The sequence below is a fragment of the Peromyscus eremicus genome, chromosome 16_21, assembly GCF_949786415.1.
Source record: "Peromyscus eremicus chromosome 16_21, PerEre_H2_v1, whole genome shotgun sequence".
Lineage (NCBI taxonomy): Eukaryota > Metazoa > Chordata > Mammalia > Rodentia > Cricetidae > Peromyscus > Peromyscus eremicus.
Window position 1 is genome coordinate 63,954,548 of NC_081432.1, and position 24,196 is coordinate 63,978,743.

The 24,196-nt window shown below is 47.4% G+C and overlaps 1 protein-coding gene across 1 annotated transcript in view; it reads right to left on the reverse strand.

Annotated features, from left to right (window-relative positions):
* The window catches only part of Rftn1 (raftlin, lipid raft linker 1), a 196,992-nt gene that overhangs the window by 170,586 nt on the left and 2,210 nt on the right, over window positions 1-24,196 (reverse strand). Inside the window, exon 2 of the mRNA XM_059281590.1 lies at window positions 2,120-2,272. Coding sequence (XP_059137573.1) covers window positions 2,120-2,264 — 145 coding nt within the window. The 5' untranslated portion in view covers window positions 2,265-2,272. The remainder of the gene's footprint in view (window positions 1-2,119; window positions 2,273-24,196) is intronic.

The following is a 24,196-nucleotide window of genomic DNA, read 5'->3' on the forward strand; positions in this document are numbered from 1 at the left end:
TTCTAATCATCACACCGTCCTGTGACAGGGACACACTGCCCTGTGACAGGGACACACCACCCAGCCCTTTGACAGGAACACACCACTCAGCCCTGTGACAGGAACACACTGCCCTGTGACAGGGATACACCACCCAGCCCTGTGACAGGGATATACCGCCCAGCCCTGTGACAGGGACACACCGCCCAGCCCTGTGACAGGGATATACCGCCCAGCCCTGTGACAGGGATACACCACCCAGCCCTGTGACAGGGATATACCGCCCAGCCCTGTGACAGGGACACACCGCCCAGCCCTGTGACAGGGATATACCGCCCAGCCCTGTGACAGGGATATACCGCCCAGCCCTGTGACAGGGACACACCGCCCAGCCCTGTGACAGGGATATACCGCCCAGCCCTGTGACAGGGATATACCGCCCAGCCCTGTGACAGGGACACACCGCCCAGCCCTGTGACAGGGATATACCGCCCAGCCCTGTGACAGGGACACACTACCCAGCCCTGTGAAAGGGATACACCGCCCAGCCCTGTGACAGGGATATACCGCCCAGCCCTGTGACAGGGATACACCACCCAGCCCTGTGAGAGGGACACACCGCCCAGCCCTGTGACAGGGATACACCACCCAGCCCTGTGAGAGGGACACACCGCCCAGCCCTGTGACAGGGATATACCGCCCAGCCCTGTGACAGGGATATACCACCCAGCCCTGTGACAGGGACACACCGCCCAGCCCTGTGACAGGGATATACCGCCCAGCCCTGTGAGAGGGACACACCGCCCAGCCCTGTGACAGGGACACACCGCCCAGCCTTGTGACAGGGATATACCGCCCAGCCCTGTGACAGGGATATACCGCCCAGCCCTGTGACAGGGACACACCGCCCAGCCCTGTGAAAGGGATACACCGCCCAGCCCTGTGACAGGGATATACCGCCCAGCCCTGTGACAGGGATACACCACCCAGCCCTGTGAGAGGGACACACCGCCCAGCCCTGTGACAGGGATATACTGCCCAGCCCTGTGACAGGGATATACCGCCCAGCCCTGTGACAGGGACACACTGCCCAGCCCTGTGACAGCGACACACCACCCAGCCCTGTGACAGGGACACACTGCCCAGCCCTGTGACAGGGACACACCACCCAGCCCTGTGACAGGGACACACCACCCAGTGAAGTCTATTTTATGCACTGGGACCGACCCTACAGACGAAGAGGCCTGGTGATTTACTCAAACAGCCCTTGGATCAGCCTTCCCAGGGAGGGCTCTTCCCCGTCTCTTTCCTATGCACAGAAGCTTAAAGTATTCCTCAGGCACCCAAGGAAACAATATCTTAAGACACATTCAGGGAAAGTGCTGGCCCATGCTCCTAATTTTCTGAGACCCCAAAGGAAGAGCGAGTCTCTTCCATTTTACACGCCATTCCATTCACAAGTGGACCTACTGAGCTCTTTATACAAGTCCTCTATCTACCAGAATAACCTCCTGCATTTCCCAGCCGCAGACCGACTGCACACAGTAGGTGCTGAACACTAGGTAGCTCAGATGTACTCTGCTGTGGTAACTTGAACAACTTTTACCTGTTATCCCAGGGCCATATTCTGTCCTCTCAGACCTGGGGCACTGGTTGTGGGAGACGACCCAGCCCCGCTCTGTCAGCCAGGGCAAAGTCTGGCCCAGACTGGCATGAGAGAAATGGTGATGACATGAACTTGGGGGAGGTGGAGGACACACAGATTAACACAGAGGAAACTTTCTTCTGCAGGGGTGGCTAACACACAGTCTACATAGTCCCTGGCCCACGGGCTGCGTTCAGCCCATCCATGTGGATTGCTTGCTGACTCATAGCTTTACTTTGTAATTGACTGACTGGTTTGTTTATTTCTTTGAGATCATGTCTTGCCATGCGGTCCAGATCCTTCTGTCTCAGCCTCCCGAATGCTAAAATGACTGGTGTGGACCACCTCACTCCAGTGTTGTTATTGTAACCAGCCACTCTCTGGTAAAGGCGGATATAGAAGCCCAGATCTCTAAACTGTCCTCTTTTAGGCTGTGGGACAGGCCTCACCCTACACTGTGTCCCGGCCAGCCTCCCTCCCGGGCCTTGCACTCACCTGCCGTCAGCGTGGTGAACTCCAGGAAGCGGTATTCATAGGTCACATCTATCTTCGTCTCCACCTGAGGTCTCTTCAGAGTTGAGTAAATGTTCCCAGGACGCTTCTCTTCATGTTTCTCCAACTTGTTCAAACTACAACCCATTTCGACAGCTGACCACAAAACAAAAACAGAGGGAAGATAGTGTTTTATCAATCATTTTGAAACACAATAGCATAAAAGACCCCCAATTTTCTGGAGGAGTACATCAAAGATCTCAGTGCTCAGGAAATCACACGTGACTTAATACAGCCCTGAACACAGGGGAGCAAGCCACCTCTCTTCCTACGAGGAAGCCATTACCAGCCATCCTGGGAGATCCGGGTGACCCCCAAAGTGTCCCTGCTTTGTATCTTTTCTCCTCTATCTGAGGAAAATAACACCTCAGAGCAGCTTCCTCACTGTCATCTGTACACATGATTAAAAAATAGGGCCTAAAAAGCAATAGCATGCATTATGTTGTCAGGCCATCTGCTGAAACACAAGACGCGTGTCACCTTCCACACGGTTGCTAAGGGAGAATAATAAGTTGTTGTTACAGTCTCTAAACTCTGGCATCCTTTCTCCCCTCAACAGCAATTATTTAGACAGGAATTGATATTCAAACATCTCAAAAAGTGGATGTTGGTGTTTTTATGGGCCTTGTCTGATAGTCCCCTTCTCTTCTTTTTCAGCGCAAACAGCAGGAAGAACCGTCGGCTCCCCCACCTCCAGTCATTTCAGACTAAAATGAAAAGTGACGGGCATAACAGGGCCAGCGAGACATCAAGCAGCAGCCGCACGTGTCGGAAAATCAGTGGCCGCAGCGCGCACGGGCAGCAGGGAAATGGGGAACAGCGAACAGAGAGTGGGGATCCCTCGTTCTCTGACGGAAGCCAGGGAAGGTTCTGCTCATCCAGACAGAATGGCATGCACACAGCGACTTTGTGGGTAGGTAGGTTCCTTTCACACCTTAGGCACTAACTGCTCCTCCTGTCTGGGACACTCATCTGCCATGGAAAATGTTTCCCTAAAATACAAACTGGCCAAGAGTAACACACACACACACACACACACACACACACACACACACACACACGCGCGCGCGCGCGCGCGCGCGCGCGCGCGCGCGCGCACATGGACTGCTTCCTCCAAAAATAAGGATTTCCTTCACTGATCCATTCACAGGGTTCCCAGCTTCCTAAAGCAATTTGGCAAGTTCCAGAAAAACAAACTGAACTTCAAAAAAAGCAGTAAGGGCATGGACGGGAGAGTGGAAGCAGACAAGTGGCACAGCCGTGACCAGCCTCTACTTTGTAGTAATTAAAAAAGAAGTCAGAGAGAATGGATAGGAGCCGGAAGGCTGACTTATGCCTTAATAAGGGAGCATTAGTGTCCAAGAACCGGAGCACACATGATTTATGTGCCGTCTGTGTGAACTGATAACCTGGGAACTACTTGGTCATTCCACACACGAAACAGTTGATGTGTGAGGGGGCTGCTGGAGGAACCATGCAAAGCAAGCTCCTGCCATGTGCAGGGGGGAGCAGAAAGCAATGGAAGGAGGCTCCTGAGTGCTGGGACCAGCACCCTGGCGAAGTGGAGCCTGGGAGCACCAGAACAGGACTACAAGAGCCCATGAGTGCACAGCGTCCTTCACTACTGCACATTTCCAAGAGTCTAGTCTGGTTGGAAAGGAGGGCCTGTGAGATCCCAGCACAAGGCTCGCAGGAACTTGGAGGAGCTAAAGTGAGCTCTGCTACACAGATTTGGGCATGCAGAGTTGACAGAGAGCCTGCAAGAGTAAAGGATGAGGTAGAAGGGGAGGGGCAGGCTGTGGAATCTGTCATCCTAGGCCTAAAAGGTCAGAAAGCCAGAGTCTGGCTTGCCCAAAGTGCCTTTGTGAGAGGTACAAGATGATGGGTGCCTTGTCCTCCAAGGAATGCAGTCCTGCCCTAGCTGTGGCCTAGGGAGTAGAGGCTAGACCTAAGCCCCCACTTAACCCCTTGTGAGCAACCTTCACAACTGGGCATGGCAGTGCTACATCAGTGGGGGAAAGACAAGCCAAGTGGATGGCATCCCAGTTGGCCATGATTGGCCTACAGAGTCCTGCAGAGAAGTGTGGAGGGGACAGGCAAGAGAAGACCTAAACACAAAAGGAGTCAGGAGAGAGGGCACAGATTCAGGTTAAAGCTGTCTGTTCTTCACAACACATTCAAAGTGTGGAGGGGTCCAGAGACTGGCCAAGCTGCCTGCAGAGCACTGGTACACTGTGCAGGCCAAGCAGCTCCGACTCTCACTGTGTAGACACTTGGACCGCACTGAACAAAGCTTATGCTACCACCATGCTCACCAAAGCAGAGCTGGGAGGGGATGCTGCTATCGTCTCTCTCCAGCTAATGGGGGTCAGTTCTTACACCACCGAGCTCTGCAGAGTGCATTCATCCAAACTCTACCTCAGATCAGCAAGGAAAAGACAGAATACAGCAGTGATCTTCAGATACCCTCAATGAGCATGGTACAGTGTGGATGCACACAGATGATCAAGGAACCGATGAAAAACTCCAGTCTCCTTCTCACCAGCGAAATGGCAGGAGGGCCACAGGGACAGAGTGGAGGCTAGACCAGCCACCTGTACAGGTTAGCCATCCCCTGAAACCTTTTGAGAGTTGATGTTGAAAAAGTCTGAATTTCAGAGCATTTTGGACTTTGGAAATTCAGATGAGGGGGCTCAACTGGTAAAGTCTATGCAAATATCTCCAAATCCAAGACTCTGAAATCTGAAATGCTTCTGTCTCGAAGCATAAGGGATCTTCAGTCCGTGCCAAGTTCTGGTGAGGGTACAGAGCTGCTCAAGATTTGATTCAACCTTTCTGTTTGCTTTAAATATTTACTTATTTTGAATTTGATGTGTATAAGTATTTGCCTGCATGTATGTCTGTGCACCATGTGTGCACATGGAGGCCAGAAGAGGGGCTGAGACCCTCTGGAACTTGGATTATAAGCAGTTGTGAGCTGCCATGTGGGTGCTAAGTCCTCTGCAAGAGTAGCAAGGGCTCTGAACTGCTGAATCATCTCTCCAGCCCCCAATTTTATGTTTTAATTATCTGGTTTATAATTCAGAATATGCTAGTTTTTGCATAAAATTTCCCTAATAAATATCTCTTATATTAATAAATGCTACCAAATCAGGTCACCAATGTTTTCACATCTTCAAATTGTAAAAACTAAAACCAGAGCAAATGGAGTTCTCCTGCTCATCCTGTCAGTGAGATAGTCTGGGAATATGGCAATGTGTGGGGAGGCTGCATACACACCTGTCTTGGGATCTAGTGAATCCTCCTAGACCTGTACCAACAAAAATGTGTGCATGTGGGCATCCCAAGGCACAGGAATACCCATGGTCCCGCTACTCAGAACCACCTGATGACCTTGCAGGGGGTTCTGTACATTGGAATACACTCATGCATTGAAGAATCAGAAATCAAGGGAAATGCAGGAACTAAAGAATGCATATGACAGCATGGTGACTGTCTTAGTCAATGCTCTGTTGCTGTGAAGAGACACCATGACCACAGCAACTCTTATAAAAGAAAGCACTTAAGTGGGGGCTTGCTTACACTTTCAGAGGGTTAGTCTGTTAGTACCATGGCAGGGAGCATGGTGGCACACAAGCAGACACGGTGCTCGAGAAGTAGCTGAAAGTCCTACATCTTGATCCGCAGGCAGTGGAATAGAGAGTGACAGTGGGCCTGGCTTGGGCTTCTGAAACCTCAAAGCCTTCCCCCAGGGACACTTCCTCCAACAAGGCCACACCTTCGGGTCCTTCTCAAGTAGTGCCACTCCCCAGTGACTCAGCATTCAAATACATGAGCCTACAGGGGCCATTCTTATTCAACCCACCACAGTGACTGAAACAAAAGAAACAAGGCAAGAAAGTGGGTGACAAATAAACACGCATGTGCACACACACACACACACACACACACACACACACCAAAAACAAACAAACAAAAGAACACATATTAGAGTCCCTCGACAGAAAAGCCATGCTCCAGTGTCACAAGCTAAAACTGGCCATCTTAGGAGCATGAAGGACTTCTGGGTGTGTTCAGTGAGCAGTCTGTTTATTAAATTGTGTTTCTTCCCCTGCCTAAATTTCGCTAAAAGTTCAAAACTACATAAAATGATTTTTTAAATGCACACAACACGTGCAACATCCCACAACATTAGGCAAAACATGGTGTTGCTCCCCAGTGGTGCCAAGTCTTCCAGAGTGAAGAGCAAAAGCAGTGTTTAGAGCAGGTCTGTCATCGGGTGCCAGGGTCTCCCCCAGGGCACCGTGTGTACAACAGAGCTCAGAACAGGAAGGGCTGCTCTCCACACTGGACACAGCTGTGTCCTTCTGGGCACAGGATGAGAACACAGAAGGCCAGCAAAGAAAAGTCACCCGATAACAAGACGTGAAGTAGGGCTCTCCATGCCACCAAGTGCTCTCTACCAACCACTGAAGCCCCAGCAGGCTCCTCCTCGGATATCAGAACTGTTGTGCATACGTGTGCTTGTGTGTTCATGTGGTGTATAGACACGTCACATGTACATGCAGAAGCCAGAGGTTGCCATCAGGTGACAGGAGCCCTCTACCAATCTCCACGTTATTTTCTGTGACAAGATCTCTCACTGAACCTGGAGCTCTCTACTTGGCTAGAATGGTGACTGGCTAGCATGGCTGGCCAACGAGCAGCAGGGATCTGCCTGTCTCTACCCGTCCCTCAGCCAACTTTCCGTATGTGTGCCGGGGATGTGGACTCAGGTCCTCTTGCTTGCACGACAGACACTTTACCAACTTACGCCCCAGCTCTAGAACTATCTAGAAAACCACAAATACATCTTCATGGGAAGGATACTGAATGAAATTCCTGGCAGCCACTCATTTATTATGACTTAGTTTCATCTATAATTTTCTATTCAGACTTCCAAATCACAACTGATTTTAAGGTTTCTATCTGATGGTTGCTAACTTGAAGTCTCTGAACAAAACTTACCCCAAAGGACTGTGTTTGGGGTCAGGTGACTCTGGCTAAATCATTCACCTCTTTAAACACAGAAAGGATAGAATCCCAGCCGGCAACAAACCTGTCATTTCTGGATCTTTGGAGTCTCAAGCCTAGAAGATTCACTTCTTGGAGTGTGCGCATCTGCTTTTGAGGAACAACTCCCCTTCTCTCTGTATTCAGGGTCCTTGCTTGTCCCTCAGGGCAAAACTCTGTGCTTTCTATTTCCTTCCTGCACTCACAACTCCCACCTCTGTCAAAACAAGGCCGGCTTCCTGCTATGCCCAAGCAGCTCAGAAAAGCCTTGCTTTGGAGAGGAAGGTCAACCATGACCCAGACAGCTTAGAGCTTTGTGAACTTTCCAGGCAGCCAAAGGTGTTCCTACCAGAATCCTCAAGGGACAGCGGGGGCACAGGGAGAAGTCTGGGGAGTGGGACAAATTCAAACAAGAGTCCACGCCTGCATGCCGTGACCACACTCCTCTGTGGGACTGGGCAGGGAGGCTCACTTGAAACATGTCTCCCCTGGGGTAAGATCTCCAGGAAGCCTGACTCCAAAATCTGATGACTCTCCTGAAATGGACAGTGGGGTGTCTGCTGCCCCCAGAGTCCTAGCCCTGTGACTGCCTGACCTGCCCCAGCGTGGGCACCAATTCCCACACCCACACCTTAAGACACTGGTAGCATAGACTTCATCTCACAGTACCTGCGAGCCCAGGCCACGTCAGAGCCACATCCAAGCTTTCTAGATTGAAAACAAAGGCAGTATTTACAGCAGGCATGTCTGTCTGGAGCTAACCTGTGAGCTGTGGCCAGAAATCAGAGGTCACAGATCATGCTTGAAGAAAATCGACCATGTTTCCAGGGGTAGCTGATTATAAACAGTAATGAGAGGCCAGCTGTGAAGTGAGTCTTCATCCACCTAGGGCTGACACCCCTAGAGCGGCTGTGGGTGGCCGACGGCCATGTTGATGGCCAAAGCTTTCTTTACACAAGTAGGGAGGCCAGCTCTCACAGAGCAACCCCTGGGAGACCAACAGCCAGACCCACCAGTGGGGAGCCCTGTCACACCAGGTGGCTCAGGAGTGGCTGACTCTCCTGGTTTCCAAATGGGACACAGGCTAGCCAGGTGGAATCCCAGCACTTGAGAGGCTGAGGCAGGAGGATTGTTGTGAGCTCAAGGCCAGCCTGGACTACAAAGTGAGTACCAGAGGATCCAGAGCCACACAGCTACAAATCACTCGTTTCTGAGGAGGACTCTTCAGTGCTTCCTGGCTCAGGGAATCCCCGAGCTTTGCCCTTCCAGGTTCCTTGGATAGTCATTCAGGGGTCTCCTTCCTTGTCCACATCTCAGAAGGCATCCCTGTGACTACGTGTATAGCTCTCCCTAGCAGTGGGACCAAGAAGACTTTCCATGAGGCCTTCTAAGCAAGGGGGGGGGGGGCTCTCTCCCCACTCCTGTGGTGCAACAAAGAAAACAGCCCAAAGTGATCCAGTTCCCTAAAGGAGCCAGAAGCTTTCCGGGAGCAATGAGGCTCTGTGTCCCTTACTGCAGGGGGATGCCAGGGACCTCAGGTGACGACATTCTACAAAGTCAACTCTTTTGTGATCAAGGCTACATCAGGGTTACTGTGGTAACCAATGGACTAGCTTTGCCAAAGAGCTATGGGCTCCTGAGGGAAGGAATTCGGGTTCTAACTCTGTCCAACCTCCCACCAACCCAACACACCTTTCACGTTGGGTCAGTCAACTAGCACACACAGAACTAGAGGGGCCAGGCCTGCTCTTTCAGAGGTCATCTACAAAAGGAGGAGCCAGGCAGTGAGACAGGCATGTAAAGAACACAGGGCACTGCAGTAACCAGAGCATGTGCCACAGACCTGACTCCAGGTGACACCCAGCCGCAATAGGGTTGAATGACGCTTGTTATTCAGTGTTGGAATCGTTACTTTGCAAGCATGTCTGACTGGCTTCTGATGTGTTCCCAAGATGCCTGGGGGACACTACAGCCCATTTCAGAAGGATGGCCTTCTTAAAAGTCCCCCAGCTGCTGCCACCAGGCTTGCTGCCCCTATTAACTACCACTATGCATGCCCCTACTTAAAGAATGGAACAATCATTGCAGTTACATTTTCAAATATAAACCAGAATCATTAACAGTGAATTCTCATTTGCCAAGTTGCTACCAATCCAAGACAACTTGTAAAGCTAACTTTAACAAATGGTAAATGACACACTGACAGAGGTGGGCCATTCCAGGCTGCTGCTGCTGCTGAGACGTGAGTGTCCATGGCATCCTTCAGTCACTCAAGGTAAGAACAGAGGATCCTAATGAAGAAACCCTTACAGGATAGCATCTCTTTCAACCAAGAAATAGCAATGGAAACTTGAAACCTCAGTCACCTATCCCAGTGGTGTGATTATTGGTGCCTGGCAAACACCGTCTAAGAGAGCAAAGGAAGATGAAACTACCTACTGTGGGCACTCATGATCCACGACCAAAGGCAAAAAACAATCATGACGGTATGATTATGTGGCACCAGTACTTGAGGTACCTCCATGTTTATTTGTACATAAGATCCACATTCTCTCTCTACGTAGATCACGTTATTAGAACATTCCTTTGGGGCATTCAATCATGAGTGAGTTTCAGGTATTCTGTATTGAGCATACATTTTTCTTCCCAACAGGACATCACAACCAGCCTCCGAGTCAGCCCTCAGTGACTCTCCTGTTGGCTCCCTTCTCACCTGACATACAGCTGCCCCCTTGAACCCATTGGATAATGCAGATATAACAGCACATGCATTGTGAGGCTGGGCTGTGGAACCCGGGTGGCATCTTGCTCTCTAGTCATTCACTATGAGTATAGCCCAGCTGTCATGCTGTCGTGTAGAATGTCCCCATGACAGGAAACTGAGAGACCCCCTCCCCACAGCCAGCATCAGCTCAGTGTCACGCAGAGGGATGCTCTTGGGTGCTGGGGGTGGTACCAGGACACTCTGCCATCCAGGAAGTATTCTACCACTGAGCTACACTCTAGCTCCCTGTCCCGAACCTCACGACAGACCCTGAGTCAGTCACCTGGTAAGTCCCTTCTGGAGTCCGTTCATAGATCCTGTGAGATAATAGTGTTCGTTCTTTCAAGCCTGAGTTTGAGAACAATTTGCTACACATTCCTAGATGGCTGATCCAGGAAGTTTAATGGAAAGCCCCACTCCTGTATGACAGGCTGCCCAGTGGAGCACCAGGGTTGCCAAGGTTTGGGAGCAACTGGTTACACAACAAAAGTAAACTAATGCCAGGGTGTTCCTATTAAAAAAGAAAACCCACACTTCTGGCCTTGCACCACGCCAATGTGTCACCTACCACCTCAGCTCTGCGGCTGCCTCCACCTCAGCCAGCCCCAGCAAGAACAGCTCCTCTGGGAAGAGCTCACTACTCAAACAGCAGTCCTTCACCCAGCATGCCAGCATCCCCAGGGAGCTCTCCAGAAATGCAGCATTGCAAGCCCCACTCAGAGCCTGTGAATCAAATTCAGGATCCTAAAGACCTGAGATACAGTGACATTTGTGAAGCTCCAGCTGCAACAAGGCTCTCAACCTTGGCTGTTCTTTGGAATCAAGAGAAAGCTGTTAAATGCTGGTACCCAGAGGTCTAGGAGTGGTTCCATCCCCAACACCCCAAGAAAAACCACAAAATATATGTTGGCTAGGCAGAAGGCGATTGTGTTCTGTCTTAGTTGGGGTTTCTACTGCTGTGAGGAAACACCATCCTGACCAAAAACCAAGTTGAGGAGGAAAGGGTTTATTTGGCTTACACTTCCACACTGCTGTTCATTATTGAAGGAAGTCAGGACAGGAACTCAAACAGGGCAGGAACCTGGAGGCAGGAACTGATGCACAGGCCATGGAGGGGTGCTGCTTACCGGCTTGCTTCCCATGGCTTGCTCAGCCTGCTTTCATATAGAACCCAGGACCACCAGCCTGGGGATGGCACCACCCACCATGGGCTGGGCCCTCCCCCATTAATCACTAAATAAGAAAATGACTTAGAGCTGGATCTCATGGAGGCATTTCCTCAGCCGAGGCTCCTTCCTCTCTGATGACTCTAGCTCGTGTCAAGTTGACACACAACCAGCCAGTACACATACTGAAAGGGACCATCCCTCTACATGACACAGAGCTGATGCTGGCTGTGGGGAGGGGCCCAGTTCCCTGCCATGGGGACATGCTACAGGGCTCAGGGTGTGTCTTTACAGCTGGCTGTGCTCAGAGTGAATGACTTGAGAGCAAGATGGACCGCAGTGGTACCCACAGCCCAACCTCACAATGCACGAGCTTTTATTCCTGCAGTACCTACCTGATGGGCTCCAAGGGCCAGCTGTTGAGTTAGCATGCCTCCAGGTTAGAAATCAATACTGTGGGGCAAAGGGAGTCCTCCTCCACCTTGCAACCCACTCTAACTCCTTACCAGTGGGACCCAGGAGGCCCAGGTCTCTCCCGAGCCTTCCGCCCAGGCCTGAGAAGCAGCCCAGAGGACAGCTCTTGCTCTCCACTTCTAATCTCTTGAACCTCCCTGCCTCAGACACCCTTCCTGGTCTCTTCTGCCACCCTCCCAAATGTATCACACCCCTATCCAGGAACTGCTATTCTGGGCCCTCCTCCTGTCTCACTCTCCTCGAATTATTCTAATTATACACCACTTGGAACATATGGAAAGCACAGACAGCTCCCCTGTGCCCCCACCTGGGCTCAGCAAGGGCAGGTCTTTCACCTCACTTCCTTCCCACGTTTCATTTTCTGCAGAGATGTAACGTTTGGGACACAGCCTCTACGCCCTTGCCATCTCTCTGTCCTGTGGTCCCTACTCTCCTTTCACCCTATGTGTCCACAGCAGCAGAGATTCTAGCTTCCTCAGTGCAGGTGGGGAGTGTCTTTAGTGTTTCTCTGTGTTTTGAGTGGCAGCCCGAGGCTAAAGCATTCCTAACAGTACATTTGCTAACTGCTAGAAACTCAAACAACTTAATGTGTCTAGCCTCATAACTAGACCCTTTGGGAATATAGTACATCTATACTGGAAGAAAAGAAATCTGTCCCTTCCTAAGTAATGCCAATTACTTATTGACTCTTCCTAAAAGCCAGACACCACCCAGCTTCCCAAACATCAAAGCCACACTGGAGATCACCATCCTAATTTTCTGTTCCACAGTGATTGTCTTAACAACCACCCCAGAGTTCAATGTGGATGTGATGTCAAGTGAACTGCCTCAAGCCAGGAAGATATCTCACAGATATTGTTAGATTCCCTTAAAAATGTAAAACTATACTTCGTCCTCCCACCCTGTGAGTAAATTCACTGTTGCTGGGGCATAAAATCTGGAGTCCCAATTAATGGTTCTGATGCATGTGACCAAAAATATACATGCATACCACCATCTCCCTCTTAGCAACCATACCTTCTTGCCATAAATGAACCTGCTTGGGAAAATCTCACCTGTGACTCCCAGACAGTTGTCTCCAAATCCAGAAGACATTCTGTGACCTGGAGCTATAGATCCATTCTGTGATCCTACTGTAGAATGCAGTCCAAAGAGAAAGAGAAGCTTGCCCCTCGGCCTGCCCTTCCTCAGCATCTGTGGTGGCCCCACTGGCCTGGAAGTAGCCAGGCTCAACCCACAGGGCCCACCTGTCTTGCATCATGCTCAATCACATCTGGCCTTGGGGCCAGAACCGGATAGTGCTCCATCTCACTAACTCACCAGGCAAGCCCCTTGCCATTCCACAAACAGCCAGAACTTTGTGGGAAGCAGCCTTCTCGCCCTCTGCCTTCCATCACCAGGCTCTGTAGACTGTGCTCCAGTACCAGAGAGGAGACTCGGAAATGATCAGACCCAGCCTGGAGGCCTGGAGGCCTGGAGGCCTTCCCCGCTCCAGTCCTGCCTCTCACTGTGGACTACGACCTCAAGGTAAGTAAGGTTAAGCCACGACTTGCTGGTGTACACACCAGGGCCCTCCCACCACAGATCCTTTGTGCACTGAAACACCACTTGTAACCCTTCCCTTCCACCGAGACCTTCAGATAGAGCCAGCATCTCAGAGGGAAAATCAGTAGGCTATGGGATGTGGAGACATGTGTGTGTGTGTGTGTGTGTGTGTGTGTCTGTCTGTCTGTGTGTGTGTGTGTGTGTGTGTGTGTGGAGAGAGAGAGAGAGAGAGAGAGAGAGAGAGAGAGAGGGAGAGAGAGAGAGAGAGACTCGTTTTAAGGAGCTGGCTCATTGGCTTGTGGGAGCCAACAAGTCCAAACATTCCAGGATAAGCTAGGAGGCCAGAGCTCTGAAAAGAGCTAATGTTGCCACCCTCCATCCCTAACATAAGCCATCAGTACATCCCCAGCCCTCTTTCCACTTTTAACTTTGAGATAAGGTCTCACTGAACTATCTGGTGTTTCATCGACCTCTCTGTTCCTCTCAGACAGGGCACTAACAACAGACCAAGTAATCACTCCACCAGTCCTGGTGCTTTTGCCTTACCAGAGGGAGGGAGAGGTCTGAGAAGCAGATGCAAGGGGAAACGGCAGGAGACGCCCGGGCGGGCGGACAGGACATGGCGTGGGAGGGCACCGGGCTGCCTGAACGACAGCGCCAGAGGTGAGTGACTGACTCAGGCTGCTGTGACTGCACATTTGGGGGCCGGGTGCGCAGTTGTTGTGGGGAGATCGCAATGGGAACAGTCCCTGTCGGTGACCCGCAGCGGTGGTAAAGTGGTAGCTTTAAAAGTCACAGCTACATGTTGGATGCCAGATAAAGCATTTACCTTAATTGTTCTAGTATTAATAAAAACTCGGGGGTCAGAAATTGAGATAAAACCCTGATAAATCCAAAGAACGGTGGAGGACCATTCTGCTGACCCTACTCTCCACATTGCCAAGACCGAAAAGCCTGCAGTGAATCTCTCCAGGCCCTTCCTTCTTCCTCTCTGTGTCCCTCTATCTTCCTCTGAGTCTGCCAGAAAACTCCATGGTTCATTCTGGCCAGCTGAACGTGAACTCCGCCTTCGGAACCAAGGTCCAACTCCATTGGTGGTCTTGGAGGGACAACACAAACAAATCTCCTGCTACACTAGACACACATGGTGGAAAGAGAGAACCAATTCGTGCAATTATCCTTTGACCTCCACATGCATGCTGTGGCACATGCCACCCTCCAGTGAATAAAATGTAAGAATAATAATATAATTAATAATAATAATATAAAAGGTAAAGTGAACTTGAGAGCCACAGGGCCATATTTCAAAGTTTCTTTCTGTCCTTTGCTATCTCTGTGGTTTTCTTATCATGGCTGAGCTGCTGTTAACTGTGATCTTCTAGAGTTGGCCTTGGATGGATGAGAGACAATTGGCTTTGGTAGAAAAGAAGTTGCAGGATGCACATGTGGATCATTTTGGGTCCAGAGCTTGACCATATTCCAACTATTTTACCTTCTCTGCATTCTCCCACAGGAATTCTTATGCAGAGAGAAGAAAATATTTTAGAATGGATATTTTTGCCACACAGAGCAAAAAAAATTAAAGACCTATGTAGAAAAGGTTTCTGAACTGATTCTGAAAGGAAAATTAGGTCTTTGTCAATTAGCAGGAATAGACCCAGCAGAAATTGTAGTACCTTTTACTAATGCTGAAATTGCCCCATTATGGACAGGAAATGAACTAGCAAAAAGCTTACAGTAATATTTTTGGAAGATATCAGCAACAAATATTCCAAAAGCAAGAGACTTCAGTTTATAAGGAGAATTAATTGGATCCTTCCTCACATTGTATGGGGAACACCAATTTCTGGAGGCTTTACATTCCATACTGATGCAAATAAATCAGGGAAGGCAAGTTATAAGTCAGGAATTTTAAGTAAAGTGGCCCAAAGCCCTTATGATTCTGTTCAAAAGTCAGAATTATATGTTATTCTCATGGTATCATTAGATTTTCCAGAAAATCTTAATATAGTTACTGACTATCAATATGCAGAAAGAGTTGTTTTACATATTAAAACCACTGAACTTATTCCAGATGATTCAGAATTAACTTTGTTATTTATTCAATTACAAGAAATAATCAGAAAGAGAAATCATCCCTTGTATGTAACACATATCAGATCCCATACGGGTCTACCAGGCCCTTTGGCACAAGGTAATGATGCAATCAATCAGCTATTGGCAGGAAATGTGCTAGAAGCTTCAGAATTTCCTAAGAAAAAACATGTTAATAGCAAAGGTTTGAAGAAAGATTTTTCTATAACCTGGCAGCAAGTCAAGGAAGTTATAAGGAAATGTCCTACTTGTTATTTGTATAACCAAACTCCATTACCTGCAGGAAGTAACCCAAAAAGTACTTAAAGAAATGACACTGGGCAAATGGATGTGTTTCATTTTTCAGAGTTTGGAAAATTAAAGTATGTGCACCATACCATAGGTACATATTTAGGATTTCAATGGGAAACTGCTTTGAGTTCTGAAAAGGCTGACTCTGTAATTATACATTTATTATAAGGTGTGGCCATTATTGGAATACACATACAAATTAAGAATGACAATTTCTAGTGTATGTCTCTAGTAAAATAAAACAGTTTTTTTATATTATGACATAAAGCATATTATAGGCATCCCACACAATCCTACAGGACAAGAAGTTATAGAAGGATCTATTTGCACATTAAAATATATGCTTAATAATAGAAATGAGTAATAAAGACCCCAGAGATAGATTACACAATGCTTTATTAACTTTAAATTTTCTCAGTGCTAATGAGAAAAGAACAACAGCTGCAGAGAGTCACTGGATAATAGAAAAAAAAAACTACAGAGTTAAATCACCCTGTACACTTTAAGGATGTGTTGATCTCAGAATGCAAACCAGGATATGTGTTATGTTGGGGAAGAGGTTTTGCTTTTGTTTCCACAGGAGAAGAAAAGCTGTGGATACTATCAGAATGGATAATGATTTGATTTGAATGGGAGAGACCTCTTGATTAGGAAAGGAGATGATAGTTCATCTAACAGTGAGGTCATTCAATCTAAACTAACTTCAAGATGCCAAAAAGGGAAACTCCCCAAAGTTAGGGCTGGGACAGGGTTTTGTTTTTGTCTTTCCAGGAGAATAAAAGCATCCAACTAAGGAATCTGAAGACCACTGGACAAATGAGACATCTGAAGGAGAAGGGGAAATCATCTAGAGAAAATGTCCCCAAAAAAGAGTAAATTGGCCTAATGGTATACATTTCCAATAGGATAAAAATCTCATAAGTCTTCCAATGTTTTTTTCTGCTGTTCTCTACAGACATATAAGGTGATGGTCTTTTTGCAGTCCCAATTCAATTGAAAATTAAAGCTGGCTTTTGACTGAAGCATGACTCTCTCCTTCTCTAAACCCAATTATGCTTGTTAAAGAAAAATCCAAAATCTGTCTCATGTCTGAAGAGCCACCTGGTATGGGTCCAAAAAAAGGAGGGGTCTAGTCTATTGCCACTAATCTCATAATCCTTTGGTTTTATTTTGACTCTTTAACACTTTTCTTAAGGTATAACTATTATCTCAAAATCTATCTGTCTATCTGTCACATATATACATATACATATATATATACATATATATGTATATATATATACTTTCTGCCATGATATTAACGGTCATATAGAGTACTAACTAATTCTAGAAATAGGCTTCTTCTAGATTCCTATATGTGATTTCTGCCTTGAGTCTGAAGCAGGTAACTAGGAACTAAATTTGTGTACCTTGGATGTATTTAATAGATTGTGTTCCTTAAACCTCTCCAAGATCTGCTGCATATAACATTTAAAATGTCAGTTTTCTGCAGTGAATCATGACCATTCCTAACAGTGACCTCTGAAGTCTCCATAAGGATGACAGGGCCCCACAAAGATGGTTCTACCTAAATTGTGGTAACGCCACTAAGATGACAAACACCAACTAAAGATCAGCTTTGGACTACAAACTGCTCAGGAGAATTTCAAGGTGGTTAGCTGAGATGGTCCAGCCTCATAGACTACTCCAACCGGAACTTCAGATAAGCCCTGCAATTTCCCATCACACCAAGACTGGACCACTGCTAGTTCTCCCAGGAGTTGACCACTACCTCCATTTTCTGAGGGTCCCCTAAAGATGCCATCGACCCCAGACAACAGGAAGTAATTTTAAGAACACAACGCCCATCTTCCCAAGAGGTGGGGGTGGGTGGTTTTGGGTCATTCAGTGGATTATGGATGTTTATCATCATTTTGAGGGGTTGGTTACAAGTTGTTATTGGTCATAGTCAGGCAAGAAACTAAGCAAAGGAGATTAGATTCAGGGATTTCATTCTAAAAAGAAAAGGGGGATAGGAACGATAGGATAAAAGGGTAGATTATTGAATCTACTTTTAAACTAAAAGGCAACTACTAGTCTCAGATATTTTAAATTGGTAGGGATTTTTGTATATTGATACAAATTCAGTTTATTTTTGTTATACTGTATATATGCTTCTACTCTTGTTTAAATATATTTGTATACTTGAGGGAGCCCACAGAGGCTATCTAGTGAGATCTTACTCAGGGTCAAAGAATCTGAGCTTGCTTTATCCAGCAGGGCTGCATAATGGGATGATTTGATCATGGGTGTGGTTACCAGGTGTTTGGAAGGGTCTACATTTGACTGCACGTTATTGCTTTGCTCTTGTAAGGGAGAGGTCTTTTGCCTCTCCCCTTGGTGTTATTTTAAAAGCCCTTTTGAATAAACAAGGCAGTGACTGGATATTGATCCAGGGCCCTCCTGAAGCTATCCTGTGTCTCTGTCTTTCTCCTCATTGTCTAGGTCTATCTTTCTACCCACTATTTCCTAATTCCTCTTTCCTCCACCCAAGAACCCTTCAAAAGGTGGGAGCAGGTTGGAGATGGACTCCCACATATATTGATACAAATATGAGGTTATTTTTGTTATACCGTACATATGTTTCTATTCTTGCTTAAGTATTGTACCTATGCAGCTCATTTGAAAATTTAATGTAAAGTTCTAGTCCTTGAAAGCTAATTAGGATAATAAAGAAATAAAGGTTAGTAGTTAGTCATATATAATAATCAAACTTTTAGTCATGTTAGGTATCTTTACAAGGTCAAACAGATATATTTTAAATAGACAAACTGTCTTCAAACACTTCAGAGACCTGCAGAATATGACATTTAAAATGTTTTAATAACATAAGGCTTTTCATGACAGTGAGTCATGCCTGCTCCTGGCAGCACCAATCTATTTCAAAAGAAAAGATGATGGGCATCAAAGAACTTCCATATGGAGTTTTCTTTCATTTGTGACAAAGTTAGCCACTGGGCAAGAAACTTCCCTTGCCTCGACTGCTGACAGCATGCTGTACAAATTGGACAAGCAGGACACAAAAGAAGGCAACTGCCAAACTTTGCTAAGACAAGGTAGGACAGTTCTTCAAAATTTCCTACTTCACAGAAAAATCTGTCAGATATTCTAGGCCTATAGGCCAAAGATGGATGCCCCAATGTTGCAGAGGAATCTTGGGGTAACTGTCCAGGCAGCCAGCTGTCTCTGTCATTTCTATGGTTTTGGGAGTTGCTTGCTCTGTTTATCCAAATAATATTATATCCTTCTCAGGTCTCTGATGGGGTTGAAGATTAGATAGTTAATAGTTACAGTTTTCCTTAGCTATGATAGAAAGTAAATTTTGTACAAAACTTTGGACCCACCAAGAGAGGACAGATAATGAAGTATGTTCTTTAAATTTTCCAAATATAAATGGACTGGGCATTGTGAGTGTATTTCTTACTTGATAATTGTTCTTATTGTATATAGTTTCATTTTGTTAAAGTTAACACCTTTCCTTTTTATTTAGACAATACCTGATAATTGTTCTTGTTGTATACAGTTTTACTATGTCAGAGCTAAAACCTTTCCTTTTATTTAGACAAAAGGGGGGAAATGTTGCAGGATATGTGTTTGTGCTGTCACTCTGAGACCATCAATGGAGGTGGACCTTTGTGTGGAGGGCAGAGTTCATGTTCAGCTGGCCAGAATGAACCACAGAGTTTTCTGGCAGACTCAGAGGAAGATAGAGGGACACAGAGAGGAAGAAGGAAGGGCTTGGAGAAATTCACCTCAGGCGTCTTGATCTTGGAAACGTGGTCAGCCAATCATTCCTCCACTGTTCTTTGGATTTCTCAGTGTTTTATCTCAATTTCTGACTCTCAATTCACTAACACTTGAACAGTTAAGGCAAACGCTTTAGTCCTGGGAGTCTAATCCAGGTCATCAGGCTTACAAACAGGTGTTTCTACCCACTGAGCCATCTCTGCGGCCTAAGTTCAATTCCTGAACAGTCTAGCCCAGGGCTTGGGTTCACAGGCCCAGGTGCCCCCTGCTTCCCAGGTATGCCTCCAAGGAAACCCTGGAATCCATTTTTTAAATCTGTAAATAGAACAAATGCAACATCTACTTGTACAGTGACGGCTACATCAAGACAGGAAGTGCTGGACACAGGTTAGGACGCTCAGCAGGCAGAACAAGGAGCGTAACATTACCCAGGGGCACTGGGGCCATGGCTCAGTGGCAGAGCACTGGCCTCTCATACAGAAGGCCCTGAGTATCCAACACCATGAGGTAGACAGACACGTGTTAACCATTCAGTACTACTGTTTGTGATCCATTATAAAGAGTCCTTGTAACCTGGCATGGGTTGTCACAGCACACTGAAAAGGGTACTTATAAGGTGTCAGAAGATATGTGCACACACATAACCCACACCCCCTTTTTTTTCAAGACATGGTCTCTCTGTGTAGTCCTGGCTGCCCTGGAACTCACTCTGTAGAACAGGCTGGACTCGAACTCAGAGATCCACCTGCCTCTCTCTGACTCCTGAGTTTTAGGATCAAAGGCTTGCGCCACCACCACCTGGCAACACAAACCCTTTCTAAACTGAGAAAGGATTCAAATGAATAGATCTGTACTTTACATTTCTGAAATGTGAAAATTCGTGGAGTTGACACATTCCATTAACCATTCTGTGACCACCCAAATCTCTTCACAGCCAACTTCACGGGCAACAGCGATCACAGCACCCTCACATCCGAACACTGAGAGCTAGTCTACAAAGTGTGACGGGTTCCTCAGCACAAGGTGAGGTAGGAAGCAGGTGCTTTCCATACACAAGCACAACAACAGCAGCTGAGCACCCTCTGCAAAGCTCCCATGCTGACTCTGAGCAGATTTAGGGCAACAAAATAGGGCACTTCATGTGAAGAAGCCAGAGAGAGTTGTCAGTTCCTGACTGAAAGTGTGGAAACCTTTGATCTAGGATTATGAAGCAGATGAGCTGGTCAGCTTCTTACACAGTGACAAGCACAGTTTGTTTGAATCTGTCCATGAGCAGCGGGGACCGTCTTCCCTTCGCCTTTGATGCCTAAGTAAGAGGTAAGAGCCATGAACGGTGGGGACAACTGGAGTCCCTTGCCCTCTCCATCACCCCTGCTCTCCCGAGGCAGCTCAGACTCAAGGGAGGCCCTCCCAGACAATGTCTCTGCCTCAGCCCTGGCAGGTAGCCATCCCCAGATAATGTGACCTGATTTCCTAGCTCTTTGGTCTGGCCCACTGAGAGTGATTTCCCTCTCTGAATTCAGCCCAGGTAAGGCATAATTCACACAAATGCATATTTAAAAGCTGGACCAGATTCTTATTTGGAGAGCAGGGAATTTAGAGGACTCAAGCAGGGATTCTGAACCGCCTGCCGTACTGATCCTTCACGAAAATACATCTTGATAAAATATGCAATGATAATAATGAAAAGCCCCTTTGGGGGCCCAGGAGAAAAGAGAAACTGGAATCTATGTCAAAAAATGAATGTGACTGGGAGGAAAGTTATCACGCATATCCCTAAAAAATCCTCCAAAGGGTAAACATAAAAGGAACGCCTGCCACAATGCATCTCTGTCAGTGGAAAGGAAAGCGCCCTGGCCGTTACCACCCCTGGATCCAGTTCTCAACTGAAGGGTAAGGAAGTATGCACACCACCACGTCACTGTCCCACAGAGCTCACAGCAGTGGCAGACACGGCTCCAGTGGCCACGCGTGGCTCGAGATACTTGAACTGTGGCTAGCATTTAGTTTTATCCAACTTTGGCTCATTTAAACACACATTCTGACAGCTACACGTGGCTAGTGGCTACTGTATTTCAGTCACTCAATAAAATCACAACCCCAACTGACCAGTACCTTTCACTTTTTAAAAACAAAAGCCAGGTGTGGAGGTGCACACCTTTTACTCCAGCACTCAGGAGGCCGAGGCAGGTGGATCTCTGAGTACAAGAACAGCCTGGTCTACAGAGAGAGTTACCCTGTCTCCAAAAAACAACAACAACAACAAAGTGTGTGTGTATGTGTGTGTGTGTGTGTGTGTGTGTGTGTGTGTGTGTGTGTGTGATAGCTACATGTACTCTTGAGCCAGGGTATGCTCAGGTCAGAGGACAATATTCAGGAGTCAGTTCTTTCCTGTCCTGAGCTCTGGGAACTGAACTCATGTCAAAAGGCTTTCGAGACAAGCCCCTTTGCCTGCTGAGCCATCTTGCTGGCCCTTATTTTACTTTTTGAGTCAGGGGCTCTTTTCTGTAGCCCAGGCTGGCCTTGAACGCTCCTTCTTTCAGCCTACAGCTCCTAAATGCTAAGATTACAGATATGTGTCACCATGCCGACCTCCAAAGTCAGAGCTCTACAAGCCCCAACTGTGCCAAAACTCTATGCCTGTGAGACAACAGTACACAGAATACTAGAGGAGGTGACTCCAGAGTGTCATTTCCTGTCATTTTGTTCTCACTACCCCAGTGACACTTCTATTACACTCTGTCTTCATATATTATGAACTGTGCTTCCAGAAGATTCTGCAGCCACTAAACCTGAGTGCCACAGTCTCTCCCCTAAAGGTTTCAGAAACACTGCAAGGTAAACCCGGGGCTTGGGGACCGCCAAGCTTCACTGTCCTCCAGGCTGATAACTCAGGTAACACAGGTAAGGTGCCAAGCAGCACCTAGCAAATAGTGTAACACCTAATATTTTGTTAATGCTGACGGTAAAATCGGTGATGAAATAGAATGGTGCTACTACAATGAAGTTTGTGTTGGCAAAGTTGCTCTGGGTCCAAGTAGTTAATACCCATCCCCCACGCTGGGGTGAACCACCAGCTGACAGTTGGGACCGTGAGCTCTTAGCACCCACTGTCACCCTCCCAAGACACAATCAGGCAGACGGGCAGCTCAGTCCTCTCGTGGATGTCTGCTGTGTCCTTTCCTTGTGGTCCGCACCACACAATCTTTACTGCAGTTCCATACATGACAGAGCCCAGACCCTTTCCAACGTCTCAAGACTGCACCTGAGTCATCTGTCCCCGAGACACTCGGTCAGCACTGAGACAGCTTGAGGGACGTGGAAACATTTCACCCTCTGTTCCACCAGAGAGCCACACTTCCTGCCTCCTGGATCGCACTAGGTCGGGTCCCACAGAGGGGCCACGGTGGAAGGGCCTCGGAGAGGCCACAGCCCTTTTCAGTAATAAGATGGGTGTGCAAGACTGTGTTTCTCACAAAAAGGTAAATCACGTTCTCAGAAAAGCTGCTCTGCACTCACCACTCCAACTCTGCCCTGTCTCCCAAAGACAATGCCCACATTCTCGAAATCCAAAGGGCACCTCCACCAACTTTACATTAGCACACCAATGGCCCAGAATCCCCCAGGCATATCTCGGCAGAAGTTCAGTGGGGTTCTGTGGAACTTGGGGGTTGTTTTTCTTTTATAGCAATCACCCACCCAATCTTTCACAACCTAGGGTCTATTCCCTATGGAAACCCCTTCTGTGAAGCTCTGAAGACATGGCATCCATCTTAGCACTGGCAGGAATCTAAGTCTAAATCCACCTACGGGCTGGAGAGATGGCTCAGGGAGAAAAGCATTTGCTGGGCACGAGTGAGGACATCACATCACACACACACATCACATACACACACACACACACACACACACACACCACACATCATACACACACCATACACACACACGTCTCACACACACCATACACACAGAAAATAAAAATTAAACCCATTAAGTGACAGTGCCAAGGTCTGCATCTTATAGTCCCTTCTACCTATGAAAACATGTCCATGAGTGTCCCAGGAGAACACTGATCTAACTAATCATTCTGATTTAGAGCTAGGGAAATGGGATTAGGATGTGATCTCCAGAATCACATTTGTACTCTTTCTAGGAGTGAGAAATGGAATCTCCACACTAGAAAAAGCCTAGCAATCTCCCCTATACATTATACACGCCCCTTCTGTGACACGGGTATTTATTCATGAGAATGGGAACTATGTCCCCAGGAACTCTGTGAGCAAATGCACAAATACTCATGGCACTGTCTTTCATAATAACCAGCAACTAACAAGAAAGCTGGGCTGTAACCCACGTACCCAGGAACAGGGGGATACGCAAACAAACTGGCACACACACACACACACACACACACACACACACACGCCTCCTGAACATAACTCATCAGTAACAAAATGGAATTACTGAGTGAAAAAGACACTTTATTCAGAACTGTAGAAATCCGTGTAAGACGTTCCACCAGAGAGCCACACTTCCTGCCTCCTGGATCGCACTAGGTCGGGTCCCACAGAGGGGCCACGGTGGAAGGGCCTCGGAGAGGCCACAGCCCTTTTCAGTAATAAGATGAGTGTGCAAGACTGTGTTTCTCACAAAAAGGTAAATCACGTTCTAAACTGACCTATGGTGAAACAGAGCAGTGGTTGCCCCTGGGAAGTCAGGGGCTGGAACTGACTAGTGGTGGCCATGAAGAAACCCAGGTTGATGTTGTATTATCCATCTTGATAAAGACTGTTACACAGTGCAAACGTCAAAACAATGTGCAGGCGTATTTCCCTGTCATGTACCTGT